This window comes from Pleurodeles waltl, chromosome 3_2 (assembly GCF_031143425.1).
Source record: "Pleurodeles waltl isolate 20211129_DDA chromosome 3_2, aPleWal1.hap1.20221129, whole genome shotgun sequence".
Taxonomy (NCBI): Eukaryota; Metazoa; Chordata; class Amphibia; order Caudata; family Salamandridae; genus Pleurodeles; species Pleurodeles waltl.
The window spans coordinates 97,876,191-97,896,019 of record NC_090441.1 but is presented as its reverse complement, the minus strand read 5'-3'; the positions used below and the strand labels follow the sequence as shown (position 1 = coordinate 97,896,019).

The 19,829-nt window shown below is 44.9% G+C and overlaps 1 protein-coding gene across 4 annotated transcripts in view; it reads right to left on the bottom strand.

The window, feature by feature from the left end:
* GTF2IRD1 (GTF2I repeat domain containing 1) overlaps nt 1-19,829 on the bottom strand; it is a 561,920-nt gene that overhangs the window by 360,553 nt on the left and 181,538 nt on the right. For all 4 annotated transcript variants that reach the window (XM_069226907.1, XM_069226904.1, XM_069226906.1 and 1 more), the window contains exons 4-5: nt 11,373-11,514; nt 3,320-3,457 (exon numbers count right to left, since the gene is read on the bottom strand). In XM_069226907.1, coding sequence (XP_069083008.1) covers nt 3,320-3,457; nt 11,373-11,514 — 280 coding nt within the window. The remainder of the gene's footprint in view (nt 1-3,319; nt 3,458-11,372; nt 11,515-19,829) is intronic.

Sequence of the window (19,829 nt, the reverse complement as noted above, 5' to 3'; positions counted from 1 at the left end):
GGGTGGAGGTGCTTCACACCTCCCCCTGCAGGAACTGTAACACCTGGCAGTGAGCTTAAAAGGCTCAAGCCTCGAGTTACAGTGCCCCAGGGCACTCCAGCTAGTGGAGATGCCCGCCCCACGGACGAGCCTCCACTTTTGGTGGCAAGTCCAGAGAGATAATGAGAAAAACAAGGAGGAATCACTTCCTCAGCCAGGACCACCCCTAAGGTGTCCAGAGCTGAAGTGATCCCCTCCTTGAGAAATCCTCCATTCTGCTTTGGAGGATTAGGACCAATAGGGATAGGGATGTTCCCTCCTCCCCAGAGTGAGTGGGCACAAGGTGGGCGTAGCCACCCTCAGGGACAGTAGCCATTGGCTACTGCCCTCTGGCCCTAACACACCCCTAAATGTTGTATTTAGAGGTGACCCTGAACCCAACTCTAGAGTTTCCTGATGACCTCAAGAAAGAAAAAGGACTGCTGAGCTAAAAAAAAAAAAAACGCAGAGAAGAGGAGACACAAACTGACTAGGCCCCAACCCTACCGGCCCGTCTCCTGCTTTAAAAAGCTGCAAGAAAAGAATCAACGTGTCCTGCAGGACCAGCGACCCTTGAAAAGCTACCAGGGGACAGCCTGCATCACCGAGGACCAAGAAACTCTCATGGACAGCAGACCTGTCCAAAAAGACGACAAAGAAACCATCTTTAAAGGGACTCTCACCTCACTCCAGAAGAGCGAGTCCAACCTCTCTGCACCAGACGCCCCCGGCCCGTGTCCAGAGAAACCAACGAGCCAGAGAGAATCCCCAGGCGACTCCGACGACGTGTCCACCCTGGGCTGACCTCTCTACAACCCCACGACGACGCCTGCAGAGGGAATCCCGAGGACCACCTCTGACCGCGACTGACTGGGACAAAGATATCCGACGCCTGGAGAAGCACTGCACCTGCAGCCCCCAGGCCCGAGAGAAACTGACCACAGGTGCAGCAACGACCAGTAGGTGGCCCTCACCCTTGCCCAGATGGTGGCTTGCCCGAGAGGCCCTCCTGTGCCCTGCCTGCAGCGCCTAAGTGACCCCCGGGTCCCTCCACAGACTTCTATTGAGAACGTGACGCCCTGTTTGCACACTGCACCCGGCCGCCCCCGTGCCGCTGGGGGTGTGGTTTTTGTGCCTACTTGGGGCCCTTTCCAGTACTCCTCCAAACTACCCTGGTCTGCCCTCTGACAACGCGGGTAATTACCTGTAAGCAGACCGGAATAGGAGTACCCCCTGTCTCTATAGGGGCCCACGTTATTTTGGCTCCTGTTTGACCTCTGCACTTAACCGGCCCTTTGTTGCTGGTGCTGGGTGTTTGGGGCTAACTTGAACCCCCAGTGGTGGGCTACCTATGCCCAGGAGATTGAACCTGTAAGCTTGTTACTTACCTCATAAACTGTACTTTATTTACCTCCCCCAGGAACTGTTGAAAATTGCAGTGTCCACTTTAAAAATAGCTTTTTGCCATTTTAAAGAAAACTGTGTACATTGTTGATTCTATTCAAAGTTCTAAGTATTACTGTGTAAAGTACCTTTCATTTAATGTACATACCTGCTAAATGAATCTCGTGGTTCTAGAAATAAATTAACAAAAGAATATTTTTTCTATACAAAAACATATTGGCCTGGAGTTAAGTCATTGAGTGTCTGTTTTCACTTATTGCTTGTGTGTGTAAAACAAATGCTTAACACTACCCTCTGATAATCCTACTGCTTGACCTCACTACCACAAATAGAGCATTAGTATTATCTATTATTGCCACTGCCAAGCCTCGTGGGGAACCCCTGGACTCTGTGCACACTATATCTCATTTTGATATAGTACATACAGAGCCAGCTTCCTACACCTGCCTAACACACAAAATGGAGGTGCTACAGGCATGCATGCTAATCTTTTTATGGTGAAGGATGGTGACACACATATGTAATAGAAATATCTTCATTTTAAAGAAGATTTTAGATCACTTCAACAGAAGGGAAAAGAAAAAAAAAATAATAATAATGAACTCCTGCAGTTATTTCCGAGTAAGATTTTGCATCACCATGTTACGGTCCATATTCAAGGCCCTGCTTTCATTTTGGGAATGCTTCAGATAGCTCAGCATTCCAGACCACCTCACGTAAAATGTGCACTTTTGTAAAACATGGCGTAAATTAATTTTGCATCATCTTTGCTATAAAGCAATGGGAAATTAAGTAAACAAGGTTTTATTGCAGTCCATATTTCATCATAATTTTTTCATGTATTTTGAGTGGTTGATAAATAAAAAAATTGCCCACACAGCTCTAGCTGCCCATATTATTCGGCCTTTAGATAACGTTTTATTGCAGAAAAAATGAGCAAAATGATTTTACACTTTTTCGCTGCTTACCGAATGGGACACTTCTGTTCCACTTTTCAAGAGTCAGGGCCTCATTTCGAGTTTGGCGGGCGGTGCCAAACTCTTTGGGACTGAAAACTGCCACTCCGGTTTTCCGCCTGCTGGCCCTAATATGAGTTTTCCGCTTGGCCAGTGGGCGGAAACAGCCCAGCGGAATACTCACCACAACATTGACGCTGGCTTGTAATCGAGCCGGCAATTTTGCAGTGCATCAGGTGCAACAGCACCCATTGCGCTTATCACTGCCCGAAAAGCACAAAAGGCTGTCCATGGGGGTCCCTGCACTGCCCATGCCATTTTCTAAATAGCCACATAAAATAAATATACATACATTTACTCTAAAAAGAAACAATTTACCAAGGTACTCCTGATACAGGAAATGTGAATGGACTCAACCTTTATCGATCTATGGACCTTATCAAATGTGAAACTTCAGTAATAAATAAAAAATACATATTCAGATTCCCTATTTGATTGGGTATTGGATTAACTAACTATTCAGCATTTTGGCAAGTCCTAAAATGTGCAAATTTGGTAATCTCTACCAGTCAACAGGTAATATGTTGCACATGTACTGTACAAATAATTCTCTTAGCTGAGGGTGGATGATGGGCTTCTGGCTTAGTCAGTTGGCGGGCTCAATCATCAAATACAGTCAACTATACTAGCTGAAGCTAAACTTCTTCTGAGCAAGCCAACTGGCAGTAAGAGCTTGAAATAAATGGCAGACACCCTATCCACAGTTAGCTGCCCTCTAGTGGTGTGTTTTTGCTTGGCATGACCGCAAGTTTCCCTCTGTATGAAGTTGTGCCACTGCCGGTGTCGCAAAACAAGAGATCACAGTTACATATTTCACCCTAATAAGGACATGACCCCCGCACAATAAGTTACACACCAATGGAAAATATAATGGTCCTTACTGTAAAGCACCTCAAACACTTCTTCTACCATCTTCCTGAGAAGGAAAACATCGGATCCTGGATTTGAGGAGGGTCTTGGAACATTCTTCCAGGAGTCTTTTGACCTCCTTACAATGCCTAAGTCTTGCTCCCTCCGCACTACGATGACAGGAAATAGATTTTGGAACAATTATATCAGTTATTAGTGATAACTTGTACATTAATCCATCTTTTTATCAGTAGACACATTGGGCATGAGTGACTATCGCTTTACAAATACTGCAACTAGTTAAATCCCATATAAACAGTCCGAGGCATACTCACTATTGTACACCTATAGGCTCCACATACCTTTACAAAAATCATTAGGAAATAAATGAATTAAATTATCCACCCTGCACAAGATTTTCTCCCATTCAGTTAAGCGTATTCTTATCACAAAGGCTGACTTACAATTTGTGTTCATCTTTTTTTCATTAGGTTTAGTATCTAAAATGCAGAAGTTAGAATCTATACATAAAATTATACCAAAGATTAGGAAGTAGAAAATAGTTCTTCACATTTGGTTTTACTTGCACGGTATAAAGATACATAACGCTAAGTGCGTCCCATGAGTCTCTTATGGTAATGACATCTGTGGATACTTTGTTGATACAAGCCAGTGAGAACATCTTTACTAGACGATAATTCGTACTCCCCCAGTGTCCATTGCTCACGAAGAGTTAGGCATGGATTACATTTCAGACACAAGTGCTCTTAGTACTTTGATGGGATGCCTTTCAGTGTGGATTAAACCTGAAACCGAGTTAAACTGATTTTTTTTTTTTAAGGAACAGTTTGAGTCTTGACGGGGCAGTCAAGATTCCTTGACTGCACTACATCAAGTTTGGTTTCGAGGTTTGGGTTGTCTAAAATTGTTTGACTCCACAGACTGCGTTAATAAACCTGATATGATTTGGACTAGAGAAAAAATATACATTCTTAATAGACAGTCTAGTGAATGAAAGAAACCTTTGATACATGCCGATGCCATAGCGGAATGAAAATGTCACTTACCCAGTGTACATCTGTTCGTGGCATTAGTCGCTGCAGATTCACATGTTTCGCACAGTCCGCTGCCTGGTGTTGGGCTCGGAGTATTACAAGTTGTTTTTCTTCGAAGAAGTCTTTTTTTTTTTTTTTTTTTTTTTTGGTCACGGGACCGAAGGACTCCTCCCTCTTCGGCTCCATTGCGCATGGGCGTCGACTCCATCTTAGATTGTTTTCCCCGCAGAGGGTGAGGATGGAGTTGTTTGCTATAAATAGTGCCCATGCAATGGAGTGAATACGTATGTACATAAAAAGTTTATAATAATTATTTACAAATGTACAAATGTTTAAGATTTAAGATCTACTTCTAAACGGCTACAGGCTTCCCGGGGAGGCGGGAGGGCACATGTGAATCTGCAGCGACTAATGCCACGAACAGATGTACACTGGGTAAGTGACATTTTCAGTTCAATGGCATATGTTGCTGCAGATACACATGTTTCGCATAGACTATAAAGCAGTTACCTCCCCTAAAAGCGGTGGTTTAGCCTGTAGGAGTTGAAGTAGTTTGGAATAATGTTCTTAGTACAGCTTGGCCCACTGTAGCTTGTTGTGCATTTAGTACGTCTACACAGTAGTGTTTAGTAAATGTATGAGGCGTAGACCAGGATGCAGCCTTACATATTTCGCTCATAGGAATGTTTCCTAGAAAGGCCATTGTAGCACCTTTCTTTCTGGTTGAGTGTGCCTTTGGTGTAATAGGCAATTCTCTTTTGGCTTTAAGATAGCATGTTTGAATACATCTGACTATCCATCTAGCAATGCCTTGTTTAGAGATTGGATTTCCTATGTGTGGTTTTTGAAAAGCTATGAACAGTTGTTTTGTTTTCCTGATTAGCTTTGTTCTGTCAATGTAGTACATTAGTGCTCTTTTGATGTCTAATGTATGTAGTGCCCTTTCAGCCACGGAATCTGGTTGTGGGAAGAACACTGGCAATTCTACTGTTTGATTTAAATGGAATGGTGAGATTACTTTTGGTAGAAATTTTGGATTTGTTCTTAGAACTATTTTATTTTTGTGTATTTGAATAAATGGTTCTTGTATGGTAAATGCCTGTATTTCACTTACTCTTCTGAGGGATGTGATTGCAATGAGAAATGCGACTTTCCAGGTTAGATATTGCATTTCACAGGAATGCATGGGTTCGAAAGGTGGACCCATGAGTCTTGTTAAGACGATGTTAAGGTTCCATGAAGGAACTGGTGGTGTTCTTGGTGGTATAATTCTTTTTAGCCCTTCCATGAATGCTTTAATAACTGGTATTCTAAATAGAGACGATGAATGAGTAGTTTGTAGGTAAGCAGATATTGCTGCGAGGTGTATTTTTATAGATGAAAAAGCGAGATTCGCTTTTTGCAAATGTAGTAAGTATCCCACTATGTCCTTTGTAGAGGCATGCAATGGTTGGATTTGACTGGTATGGCAGTAGCAAACAAATCTTTTCCACTTAGATGCATAGCAGTGTCTAGTGGAAGCTTTTCTAGCTTGTTTTATGACCTCCATACATTCTTGTGTGAGGTCTAAGTGTCCGAATTCTAGGATTTCAGGAGCCAAATTGCCAGATTCAATGATGCTGGGTTTGGATGCCTGATCTGTTGTTTGTGTTGTGTTAACAGATCTGGTCTGTTGGGTAGTTTGACATGCGGTACTAGTGAAAGGTCTAGTAGAGTTGTATACCAAGGTTGTCTTGCCCATGTGGGTGCTATCAGTATGAGTTTGAGTTGGTTTTGACTCAACTTGTTTACTAGATATGGAAGGAGAGGGAGAGGGGGAAAAGCGTATGCAAATATCCCTGACCAACTCATCCATAGAGCATTGCCTTGTGATTCGCGGTGTGGGTACCTGGATGCGAAGTTTTGGCATTTTGCGTTTTCTTTTGTTGCGAACAAATCTATCTGGGGTGTTCCCCAAATTTGAAAGTACTTGTTCAGAACTTGGGGGTGAATTTCCCATTCGTGGACTTGTTGGTGGTCTCGCGAAAGGTTGTCTGCTAGTTGGTTTTGGATCCCTGGAATAAATTGTGCTATTAGGCGAATGTTGTTGTAAATCGCCCAATGCCATATTTTTTGTGTTAGGAGACACAATTGTGTTGAGTGTGTTCCTCCTTGTTTGTTTAAATAATACATTGTTGTCATGTTGTCTGTTTTGACAAGAATGTATTTGTGTGTTATTATGGGTTGAAAGGCTTTTAACGCTAGAAATACTGCTAACAGTTCTAGGTAATTGATATGAAATTTTGTTTGGTGTACATCCCATTGTCCTTGAATGCTGTGGTGATTGAGGTGTGCTCCCCACCCTGTCATGGAAGCATCTGTTGTTATAACGTATTGAGGCACTGGGTCCTGAAATGTCCGCCCTTTGTTTAAATTGTTGCTGTTCCACCATAGAAGCGAGAGGTATGTTTGGCGGTCTACCAACACCAGATCTTGAAGTTGACCCTGTGCCTGTGACCATTGTGATGCTAGGCACTGTTGTAAGGGTCGCATGTGTAGTCTTGCGTTTGGGACAATGGCTATGCATGATGACATCATGCCTAGAAGTTTTAGCACAAATTTTGCTGGTATCTTTTGGTTTGGAAACATAGCACTTATTACCTTGTGGAATGCTTGCACTCTTTGTGGACTTGGAGTGGCAATTCCCTTTGATGTGTTGATGGTTGCTCCTAGATATTGTTGTGTCTGACACGGTTCGAGGTGTGATTTTGTATAGTTGATGGAGAAACCCAGTTTGTGAAGGGTTTGTATGACATATGTGGTGTTGTTTGTGCACTTTTTTACTGTGTTGGTCTTGATTAGCCAATCGTCTAGGTAAGGAAACACATGTATCTGTTGTCTCCTGATATGTGCTGCTACTACTGCTAGACATTTTGTGAATACTCTTGGTGCAGTTGTTATTCCGAATGGCAACACTTTGAATTGGTAATGTATTCCTTTGAATACGAACCTTAGGTACTTTCTGTGAGAAGGGTGTATCGGTATATGAAAGTACGCATCTTTTAGGTCTAATGTGGTCATGTAATCTTGCTGTTTGAGCAGTGGAATGATGTCTTGTAGTGTGACCATGTGAAAGTGGTCCGATATGATGTAGGTATTTAGTGTCCTGAGATCTAATATTGGTCTTAATGTTTTGTCTTTTTTTGGAATTAGAAAGTACAGGGAGTAAACTCCTGTGTTTTTTTGTTGTACTGGTACTAACTCTATTGCATCCTTTTGCAGTAGTGCTTGAACTTCTAGTCCTAAAAGTTCTAAATGTTGTGGTGACATTTTGCGTGTTTTTGGAGGGATGTTTGGTGGGAATTTGTGGAATTCTATGCAATAGCCATGTTGGATTATTGCTAATACCCAATTGTCTGTTGTAATCTGCTGCCAAGATTGGTAGAATTGGCTTAGTCTTCCCCCCACTGGTGTTGAGTGAAGGGGTTGTGTGACTTGAAAGTCACTGTTTAGGTGGAGGTGTTTTTGGAGTCTGGAATCTTCCCCTACTCCTTGGGAATTGACCCCCTCTATATCCCCTGAAACCTCCCCTTTGGAATGAACCCTGATATGGTGTGGTTCTTGTTTGTTGGCTGGTGGTGTCTGTGGGTTGGCCACGAAACCCCCCTCTAAATGGAGTTTTTCTAAAAGAGCCTCTGCTCTGCGGGGAGTAGAGTGCGCCCATGGCTTTGGCCATGTCTGTGTCCTTTTTAAGTTTTTCAATGGCTGTGTCCACTTCAGGGCCAAAAAGTTGTTTCTCGTTGAAGGGCATATTAAGGACAGCCTGCTGGATTTCAGGTTTGAAGCCTGAAGTGCGGAGCCAAGCGTGTCTCCTTATGGTGACAGCAGTGTTGACTGTTCTCGCTGCAGTATCGGCTGCGTCCATTGAAGAGCGGATTTGATTGTTTGAGATCGTTTGTCCCTCTTCAACTATTTGCTGCGCCCTTTTTTGGTATTCCTGGGGAAGATGGTCTATGAGAAGTTGCATCTCATCCCAGTGTGCGCGGTCATATCGGGCCAGCAGCGCTTGAGAATTTGCGATGCGCCACTGGTTGGCTGCCTGTGATGCTACTCTTTTTCCTGCCGCATCAAATTTTCTGCTTTCTTTGTCCGGAGGTGGGGCGTCGCCAGATGTATGGGAATTTGCTCTTTTGCGAGCTGCCCCTACTACTACGGAGTCAGGTGGTAACTGCGAAGTAATAAACACTGGGTCTGTGGGTGGTGGTTTGTATTTCTTATCCACCCTTGGGGTGATGGCTCTTGATTTTACGGGCTCTTCAAAAATTTGTTTTGCGTGCCGTAATATCCCTGGTAGCATTGGGAGACCATTGATATTGGCTATGTGTAGCCGAGAGGGTGTTAAATAAAAAATCATCCTCTATAGGATCGGAATGCAGTTGGACATTGTGGAATTCTGCTGCCCTAGCCACCAGTTGCGAGTATGAGGTACTGTCCTCTGGCGGTGACGGCTTTGTGGGGTATGAATCGGGATCATTGTCCGGCACTGGGGTGTCATATAGGTCCCAAGCGTCTTGATCCTGATTATCTTGACTTATGGTAGTTTGCGCTGGTGAGTGCATTTGTGGCGGTGTTTGTGCCGGCGATGCCTGTTGTGGTGGAGAGGGCGGAGGCGTGACTTTTCTAACCACTTTGGCTTGTGGTTGTGCGTCATCCTTGAGAAGTCCGATCCTTCTTTAAATCATTATTGGGGGAAGGGTTGATATCTTCCCTGTGTCTTGCTGGATGTACAGTCTCTTTTGTGTGTAGTCTGATTCTACACTTTGGAGCTCTTGTCCAAATCTGTGCATCTGGCCACTTATTCCTTGTTCCTCTGTGTAGGATGGAGGTGTGGAACTTTTCGGCGCCGAGAGAGAATCTTTTTTCGGCTTCGGCACCGACAGAATTTTTGTGGCTTTCGGCAGTGTGTCTCGGTGCCGATGTTTTTCGGTGCCGGCATCTTGTTTTTGCCTCTCGGAGCCGCTATCTCGGCTCCGAGGTTGCTCCATGGCGGTCCCTCGACCGGAGTCGGGTGTCTTCGCTATGGGCATGCCCTTTTTCGGCGCCTTCGACGGGTCGCCGGTTTTATGGGTCGAGCCATGGCCTGTTGGCAGTGGCGTCCCCTGGGCTTTTGTCTTCTCGATGGTTTTAATTTTCGACGTCTTACTCACTGTTTGTTGCTGTTGTTCGACGTCGGAGTCTCCGGATTCTGATTCCGGAACCGAGAATGTTTCCTCTTCGTCGTCGAAACGTTGTTTTGTCGGCGTGGACGCCATTTGTAGACGCCTGGCTCTTCGGTCCCGGAGTGTTTTTCTGGACCGGAAGGCTCGACAGGCCTCACAGGTATCCTCCTTGTGCTCGGGGGACAAGCACAAGTTACAGACCAAGTGCTGATCTGTATAAGGATACTTACTGTGACATTTTGGGCAGAAACGAAACGGGGTCCGTTCCATCGGCTTCGAAGTCGCACGCGGTCGGGCCGACCAGGCCCCGAAGCTACCCCAAAGTCTTCCGATGATCGGTGTCGATGTACCTAACTATCCCGATACCGAACGGAACAATACCGACGCTTTCTTCCGAGATTCTGACTAACTTTCCGAACCGAAACACGGAGCGAAAAGGAATACATCCGAACCCGACAGCGGAAAAAAACAATCTAAGATGGAGTCGACGCCCATGCGCAATGGAGCCGAAGAGGGAGGAGTCCTTCGGTCCCGTGAACAAAAAAAAAAAAAAAAAAAAAAGACTTCTTCGAAGAAAAACAACTTGTAATACTCCGAGCCCAACACCAGGCAGCGGACTGTGCGAAACATGTGTATCTGCAGCAACATATGCCATCGAACACCATGTTACTGATCGCACCTTATCTGATTTTTACTACTAATTAGAATCACCATGTTCTTTTGACCAGATTGAAACTGAGCCTGGTACACTGTTTAGGCATCTGATTTCTTTTCCGATCAAGATGCAATATACTTCATGATGTGTTGTGATTTTTGCGTTAAATTGTGACTCAAGTTTACTGATGATCACAGACTTGAGTTTTAGTCTGGCCAAATCAGGCTGCCCCTGTCCTAGTTACAAAGCTTAACATCTGAACTAATTTGTTTTTATATTGCTTGCTTTTTAATTGGTGGTGTCAAAAAAGTGGTGGCTGATGAGTAATTGACTGTACTTATGTTGGTATGCTTATTTGTTCTTTCATGGGTTACGTGAAACCGCAATAAAGATATGATGATGATGATGATGATGATGATGATGATGAGTTACGGCTCTATATGAGGAATGCCCTGCTTTAAGATCAAATTATTTTTTTACAGTGACTATTGCACATTACTGCATAGTACTCAGTTAAGGGCCACAGGCATCCCCAAACACGGAGGAGCACAGAATTATTTTAAGTCCACTATGGCACAACATTCAACAAAGAAAGATGGAAATTCAGGTTCAAAGCATTTGAACAGTCAAAGTCAAGTGAATCAACATTAATTGGTTATATCGAGTGAATCGTGCTGGGATATTTTGCGGTGATCCCCAGCCATTTTACACTGAAATTTGCATCAACAACTATTGCTAAAACGACATCTGCAGTGACTGACTAATGGAAAAACATCATTTCGAAAGAAGCACTCAGTCAATGAAGAGTCTGGTTCAAGACTGGGAATTGGCCCCAGGTATTGTAAAAAGTGGACTTGCTTTCAGCTAACGCTCCTCAGACCAAAGGTCATCTTCTAAGGCAGAATTAAATCATAAAGAAAGCAGAAAAGATGTAACTAACTCGTACTGCAAGTCGTACCATAACATCACCAAGGTGAACAGAACAAGTGCTTCGTTTTGGCAAAGTCACCAATTTCAATTGTGTTGCTAAACCTCATCAGGTTTAAATTTAATGAAGATAAACAACTTTCAGAACAGCACACTTGGTTATGCAAAAATTAAGGGTAAACCCCTTTATTTATACATACTCTGTAGTTTCTGTTTTCCCTTGCAATGTTATCCTTGTAGTAGTACTCACCGCAGAACTTCTGAAAATCCGTTTGGAGCTCTTTCCTCAAGTTCAAGAATATTCTGCCCTTTTCTGTCCCAACCACAAACATGCTTTCTTCGTGAACAGCAACACAGGCCACTTCGGCATTTAATTTGGAAAGGGCCGAACACTATTGGGAGATGAAAGACTGCAGTTCAGTAAATGCAGAAGAAAGCAGGCGCAGCAAATACCAGGTGACTAACTACCAAAACCGCACCTGAGACTTGTCTGCCCTTTAATGGATTAGCAACAAACGTTTTCACTGTAAGGAAAATGTAAGAGGTAAAACAAGAAGCCATCATAACAAGCACAGAACTGCTATCCACGAACAACAAAAGACTTGATCTTGTCACAAAACAAGACCCATTCACACATAAAGGTTCTCAATAACATTTTGCAAAGAAAGTGCCACTTCCTGAGTACTTCAGTAAACCAGCAATACCTCCTTGTACATAATTGTGTTTTTTAGAAAGGAGCAAGAACATTGTGGTAGACAGATCTCATAGACTCTTGTGGAACCATGTGCAATCGTTCCCAGGGTCCGACAATCTAAATGGCTGTGGTACGCAGATGTCAATGTGGGCTTGTTGGACCGTGAACAATAGGCCCATGTGTGTGGCCATCTTGATCATTTTGGTAGACAGATGGGAAACCATGGGCAATGGATCCCAATGTGGGCCCAGCTTTATCTTGGTTGTAGTTAGATGTCGATAGGCCTATGCCATGGGTGTCTACGTGGGGCCATTTTGATCACTGTGGTTGTCAGATGCCGATAGGGGCTTACTGCACCGTGGTGGATGGGCACCAGTGTAGGAAATCTTGATCACTGTGGTGGAGAGATGTTGAGCCAAGGGCGATAGGCTTCCATTCTTAGACAGTTTTTGATACTTTTGGTAGACAGCTGTTGACAAACATTAGCTACATGATAAGCTATGGGTTCCCTTCGTGGGGTAATCTTGATCACTGTGGTAGACAGATGTTGACATGTTGAATCATGGGAGATAGGCATCAGTGTAGCGTCATCCTGGTAGACAGATGTCGAAAGGTGCTTATTGGACCATGGGTTTCAGTGAGGGGACATCTTGATCACTCAGGTAGACAGATGGAAATATGTGCTTCTTGAACCATGTTGATTGGTTCCAGTATGCAGACAACATGTGAATTTTGTTTCAGGCAATTCCATAATAGAGGTCAATTCATTATTTCACTCAGAACTTGTAATACAGGCAGGACAGTAATTCAGGTTCATGTTGGAAGAAACAGAAAAAAGTGGTGGTCCTATTACAAACTGCTAGCTGCTAAGTGCTAGCCAGAAAATGAGTTAAAGATTCTTAAGGAGACCTCAGTAGTCCAGATGAAATATCAGTGGAAAATGAAGATTCTTCTAGAGTAAGAATATTTTTGGCCCCTAAAGACCTTTATACAAGTTTCTTTCTTCGGACTGTGGTTTCGAACATTAAGCTGACATGTCATGACCTCGTGTTTTTGGTGCTAATGTAATGTGAAGTCCGGTCTGAGTATACCACACTAACTCTTTGTTCTACAGGCATCATTGGAGGGGTTTCATGGTGGAGTACAGTGCTCATGCTTATCATAGGATGAGACGCATACCGGCAGACTGATTTTGTATACTACGCAGTCAGTGGCATGTCAGGAAGTATGGCTTACTGCTTATTCCTCGACAGGCACATAATACTGCAAACACACTTGTGCTGCATTTCAGAGACAAATTCTCAAAATTAAGTCTTGCTGAAAACTATTTCTTTTTGGAACATTTGGCTTTGGGTTTTGCTAAAGACTTATGGAACTTAAGGCATAAGGATTGTTTCATTGGGAATTTGAGTAATTATTCCTATGATGAAACAGGAAGGTATTTAATGTTGAGCATAGGGAACCCGGGTAGCTGAACCACCTGTTGATATTGCTAGACCAGCGAGGAGCGAGTGTGAGAAGGATCCCGCCGTTTTGCTGGCGACAGGAAGAGCGGTCTGCCTGTTGACCCTGAGAACATCTTGGGAGACACCTCATCCTTTGGGGGTGACAACCGCCATGGGAAAATCTGTGAAAAAGAAGGACCCCATCCTCCAACCTGGCTCAGGGATGGGCACCGCGGTGAGCGCACAGCATAGTCCGACACTGCGAGATGTGATACAGGCCATAACAGCTACTAGAGAAGCTCTAGATACAAAGATAGACACCTTGGGGGCAGACTTGAGCTTGCTGAGAGATGACCACTGGCGGTTAGAGAGCAAGTCACTGCCACGGAGAGGGAGGTGGCAGAATTACCACCCGCGGTCACAGATCTTACAACACGCTTGACGACAAAGGAGACTGAGATCAAAACCCCAGAGCCCTGTGCTGAAGATGAAGAAAACAGGTCCTGCCGAAACAATATTAGGATAGTGGGGCTACTGGAACGAATAGAGAGTGGCAATATGACAGACTACCTGGAAAACCTAATTTGTTCCAAGCTCCCTCAGGAGGGACTGTTCCCCTTTTTTGCGCTGGAGCGAGCCCACCGGGTTCCGGCAGGCACCCCCCTCCCAAAAAACCCCATATGCCCGGTAGTGGTGAAGCACCTCTTTTTCAAGGACTGGGACTTTATACTAGCCCAGGCTCAGCAGAGGGGGGACTTGCTGGCAGGAAATAGCCGGGTCAACATTTTTCTCAACTTCTCTTGAATAGTCAAGAAGCGCCAAGCCACCTTCAACGCAGCTAAACAGCGCCTACGTCAAATGGGGTTGCAATATGGAATGATGCCCCGGCTCTCCTTCGAGTCACAACTGCTGAGACAGCTCAGTTCTTCCGTTCCCCCCAAGAAGTTTGGGACTGGATCGACAACCATCCTCAGCCGGGACCCAGCGACATGGTGAAGACTTCTGGGAGACACAGATACTGGATCCCCAGTTGGGACCTGCAGGGACCAAGCAGAGGACTCAGATTCGGACCTAGCCTCTAGTGCTTTGAATTTTTCCAGTACTTTACTGCGGCATGTCACTCCTGAAACTGCAGACAATATTATTTAATGGCCTTCTGAACTAACATCTAGTGGGCTGAATGTTGCTCTGACGGACTGCCGGCACTGTGCTGCACCCCACAAGAAGATGGAACTCAATTATGTTGGGTTAATCTACTTTAAGGCTGCACTACTCTCTTTGTTAAATATTATGATATGGGCTCTGGATTTGGGACCCATGATTGAGTCCCTTTTCTTTCCTACTAATGCATTTTTTGTGGGAATGCCCACATTTTAAGTTTAGTTACTTACTGGTTTGGACAGGGGGCTCAGCCCAATTAGTCCTGGGGAGGGTATGTTGGTTGGGGATTCTGAGGTTATTTAGTAGGGGATTCTTCACTTGTAACAATCTAAACATTGGCACAATAGTTCCTGGGGCTCATAAGGCAAACTCAGTGGGAGGGAGAGACGTGATGCACGCCCATTCAAACTATAAACTGATCTAATGGCTCTTACACGAGTTATAGGTTCCTTTCCTGGAATATCAGGGGTATGCACACTATGTCAAAGAGGTACAAAGTGTTTTAGTTCCTAAATAGATGAGGCATACACATAGCATTCCTTCAGGAAACTCACCTCATTGCTCAGGAAGGGCTGGCACTTCAACGTAGGTGGCGAGGTAAAGTCTATTACACTAGTTACTCTGCCTTGCAAAAGGGGGCCTTATTTGAGTGAGAGCAGGGATCCTCTTCCAGTACGTGAATCAGGTGGTAGACTCTGACAGGAGATATGTAGCGGTGAGTGGGAGACTGGAGGGCAGGTATCTGACCCTAATTAACATGTATGCACCAAACACGGACAGGGGTCTTTCCTTCTGAGACTATCGGGCCCCCTGGCACATTGCCTTGCCCAATGTACGTGATGGGGGGACTTCAATTGTGTGGCAGACTTGACATGGACAGATCCCAACCGGCGCAACAGGACTTTCCAACTTGCAGAACTGCCCAGAACTCCTTAGAATGGCAACAAGTTTGGGGCCTAGTAGATACCTGGTGCCTGGCACCCCTCCACCCCCCACTCACTGGATTATTCATATTTTTCCAGCCTATATAACTTACATGTGCGACTTCACCCCTTTCTATGCTCCCCAGATGCTCACAGTGTGGTATCAGATGAAGAATTTCTAGCCCGCACAATCTCAGACCATAACCCGCTTCTCCTGAACCTTGAATGGCACTGTTCTAGGACTAAGATCCCTACATAGAGGCTGAAGCCTGAAATGTTGGAAGATCAGGTCTTTAGAGAGGTAATAAGGCATCACATTGTACAGTTCTTCGGGAATAATGAGGGGACAGAGTCAACTAGGCAGGTCGAACGGGATGCTTTTAAAGTGATACTGCAAGGTCAGTGTCTGGCAAAGGGACTGGGTGTGAGAGTAACCTTACTGAGAGAGGTAACGACCGGGAAACCCCGACCTGCAACAGGCTTTGCTAGATAAGAAAGAGAAGGTAGTGACTAGGGTGGAGAGACTTAGTTGTTTTGACTACAACTGCTATATGGTACGCACACATGCTGAAAGGGACCGAACTAGCACACTATTGGCCTGGCTGGCTAGCCCCACAAAAAGAGGTACCCCTATTTTAGAGACAGATTTAGAAAGTGGTAACAGAGAATATAGGCAAGAAGGGATAAATAATTGTTTCTTCCAGTATTATACATGACTATACTAAAGTGTGTGCACTCATAGTGCAGAGGTAATAACAGCATGCTTGCAACCTTTGGAGCTTCCGCAACTTCGCTCGGGAGGAGGCAGAAGCCCTTGGAGGAACTATTACTCAATAAGAGGTTAGGGTAGCAATTAAATCTATGGCACGAGGTATGACTCCGGGAACCAACGGGTTCCCTGTTGAGTTGTATTCGGCCTACACAGACCAACTGACACCTAGACTTGGGGCACTGTATAATGAAGCCTGATCCTCAGGGTACCTACCTGACTCCACTCGAGAGGCATTGATAGTGCCGCTTCTAAAACCCTGGAAACCCAGGGTATATAGTCCTCTCTCGATGCTCAATGTTGATTGTACAATTCTAAGTATAATTCTAGCCAATAGTCTTCTCCCCAACATGCCTAGACTTGTTCACCCTGATCAAGCCAGTTTCATACTGGGTCAGAACACGGTGCTCAACATCAGGCTTTTTCTTTATTGAACAGGGGGCCACTAAACATGCAGGAGCGGTAATCATGATGGTGAACGTAAAGAAGGCGTTCGACAGCCTGGAGTGGGAGTACCTGTATGAAGTAATGTCATGCATGCATTTGCTGGGGAGATTCATGGCCTGGACTACATTACTTTATACGAATCCAACCGCCTGTGTTTGTATGAATCAGGTGGTCTCGCACAGCTATAAGGTGGAGCAGGGCACAAGACAGCGGTGCCCACTGTCCCCCCTGCTTTTTGCCTTGGTGGCGAAGCCTTTGGAGGTCTGGGCCCACACTGGAACCCACTTCTGGGGACTGAGACTGGGGTACCTTTGGCACAGGATAGCCCTGTACGCCGATGACCTGTTGTTGTTCCTATAAGATGCAAATAATTAGCTGGAAGGAGCTATGGCCATGTTAAAGGACTTTGGACAGTTCTCAGGCCTTAAAGTGAATTGGCAAAAAAACTGGGTGTTTCCAATAATGCCAGACTTGGCTCCCCCAGGCCCCGAGATGCATATCCTACCTGGGAGTTAAGATCTTTCGCACCCAGGATGATCTCCTTGATTGGAACGTATATAGCGCGGAGCAAGCCTTCAAATGTAGCATAGATTTCGGGAAAACTCTTACCCTCTTTGTCATAGGTAGACTAGTATTGCTGAAAATGATTGCTCTCCCCTGCCTACTATATGTCTTTGGGACACTCCCAATATGGATACCCCGGGTGATATTTAGAGGACTAAACTCAGAAGCCAAATCATTCATCTGGGGACCGGCCCGCAGGTGGGTGGCCCTGACCACTCTCCAGTGCCATGCAGCAGATGGAGGGCTAGCAGCACCGGACTTTGAAGGGTACTACCTGGCAGCTCAGCTTCAGTGATTTGTTCAGTGGTTGGCGGGTAGGCAGAGACCAGGGCGGGAACTTGGCACATTTGTACCTGGGTTGACAGATTTAGTGCAGACCTTGTTGAGGGCAAGACTTATATTGCCCTCGGATACCACGGAATTTCGGGTGATTGCCAAATGCTGGGCTCGCTGCCTAAAGCAAACCCACACTAAAATTCCATATACTCCAGACGTACCGATAACAATGCTGAAGGCTCTCCCACACAGCGGAGACTGGAGAGCCATAGGATCTTTGCGGAAGCGGGAGGCTCAACCCTGGGGGACCTTTACAGGGAGGGAAAATTGCTCCCCTTTGAAGACTTTAGGGTTAATTTTGATATTCCACGGGGGCACTTTCTCCTACACAGTGCAGTCACCACGACCATCCTGCAGCACTGGCAGAATTGGATTCTTGAACCTCCAGCCCTGGGAAGTTGCCTCTATATTGGACTCTCATCAGGCGCCATTAAGGAGGTCTCCTGTTTGCATAGGGCTATTGGGGGACTCTCACTGCCAACTAGAGAAACTAAGGACCAGCTGGGAGAGGGACCTAGAGACCCCAATACCAGGAGGGGCCTGGAGCTCCATTCTTGAAAGGATGCCTTGCATGTCTAGAAATTCTTGCTTCAAATTGATTCATTTTTATGTTTTTTTAATGGCCATATCTAACCTCCAAGCGTATTCAGAAATATTTTCAGATAGATAATGCGATGTGTCCCAGGTGTGGGGAAAATAGGGTGGGCCTATTCCATATGCTCCGGAGTTGCCCTCAGCTTCACTCCTATTAGGAGGGGGTCACAGGCTTGTTGATCACTTTCTCTTTCTTAGAGAAGGAAATCCCGTGTACACCACGGCACTGCCTCCTGAGTTGGTGCCCGCACACCTCGAAAACTAAAAGTACTAGTAAGTTCCAAGCATTTCTTTTAGCGAAGCGTGAGATCATAAGAAACTGGAAATTGGCGAGGGACCCCGACTATCGAAGTGGCGTATTTTATTGACAAGATGGGCAACTGTAGAGGGACAAGTAATACTGAGGGAAGCAAATAGGTGACTTGGTACAATAGAGGTGGCACATGCTTGGGATGTGCTCCTAGCTGAATTACAGACCGCTGACACAGGGGAAGAAGCAGTGTCATGAGGCACCTCACAGGCAAATGCAGGGACCTACAGATTCTCTGCCCTAAGAAATTTAGAATTACCAGCTCACCCCAGCCTCATGACGAACTTTGATTAATGCCTGAAGAATACTACCTGACTGAACTTTGCTAACTGGGAGCCTAGATGGGACATTAAAAGTATTGTTGATGCAACAGTTGGGGACTGGAAGTATATAAAGTTATGGGGTTGCTCTGGTTATTTGTAGAAGGCTAGCAGTTGTAGATGCAAGATAGAAATGATGCGCTATAATCTAACAATTGTTTTTGAAGCGCATTGATGACTGTCATACTTAAAATTACTATGATATTGAGCCCATGTATATGAGTATACTCTGCTGGATCTTGCATTATTAAAGAAAAACTCAATAAAATATGTTAATAAAATGTTTGTCTGGCTTCACTTGCTAAACTATAAATGAACATACTCCAGTGGTCGATAAGCTTCAAAGCTCCCTAGCAATGGAGTTGGGCATCTAGGGAACTGGTGACCCGATGACGTGTGACAATTAATGTAGTCAGACCATCATGGATGACTTTTGAGAGAGGAACCGATTCCCTTCGGCTTATCCAGACCATCATTCAACTTAAAAAAATCTCCTCCTACGATAAATTTTAGAGGGAACATGGTTTCTGGGATTGTCGACCTTCATCATTTGAAAAAACAAGATACAAGATAACATTTGACATCTTGGCAAAGCCTTGTACAGGCTGGCCACTCTACCTAACCGGGGCTTGCTACAACAACACAGTGTGGAAACAGGTTGTGAAGGTAAGAATACTGGAAAATTGGAAATTAGCAAAGAGCACCAAGGACGATGCAGAGGGGGTGAGGGCCGTTGGGGGGTGGAGGGGCAGAGGAGCAGTAGGTGCAGGATCTCTTGGTCTCTAGGGACATTTAGGATGAACCAATCCAACAATATTTAAAGAATAATGTGAAATTATTTACATAGCTGAGAAATGTGTGCTGGGGCAAATCATGATTTCGTTCTCTGCGCTGCTGTAAAGATGGAAACTTCTTATATGAAAAGTGAGTTATTTATTCAGTATGATGTCCGAACTGAGCTTGCCAGCCCGCTGCCTCGTGTAGAATCCTGGAGAACACTCACAGGCCCTCCGAGTGCTCGCCAGCATTCCCTCGTGCAGAAGGAGAAATGTAACACACTTCCCTCCCTAAAACAACAAAACAACAAAACAACAAAACAACAACATGACAACAAACAAAAAGCTCTTAATAACTATAAATGGGT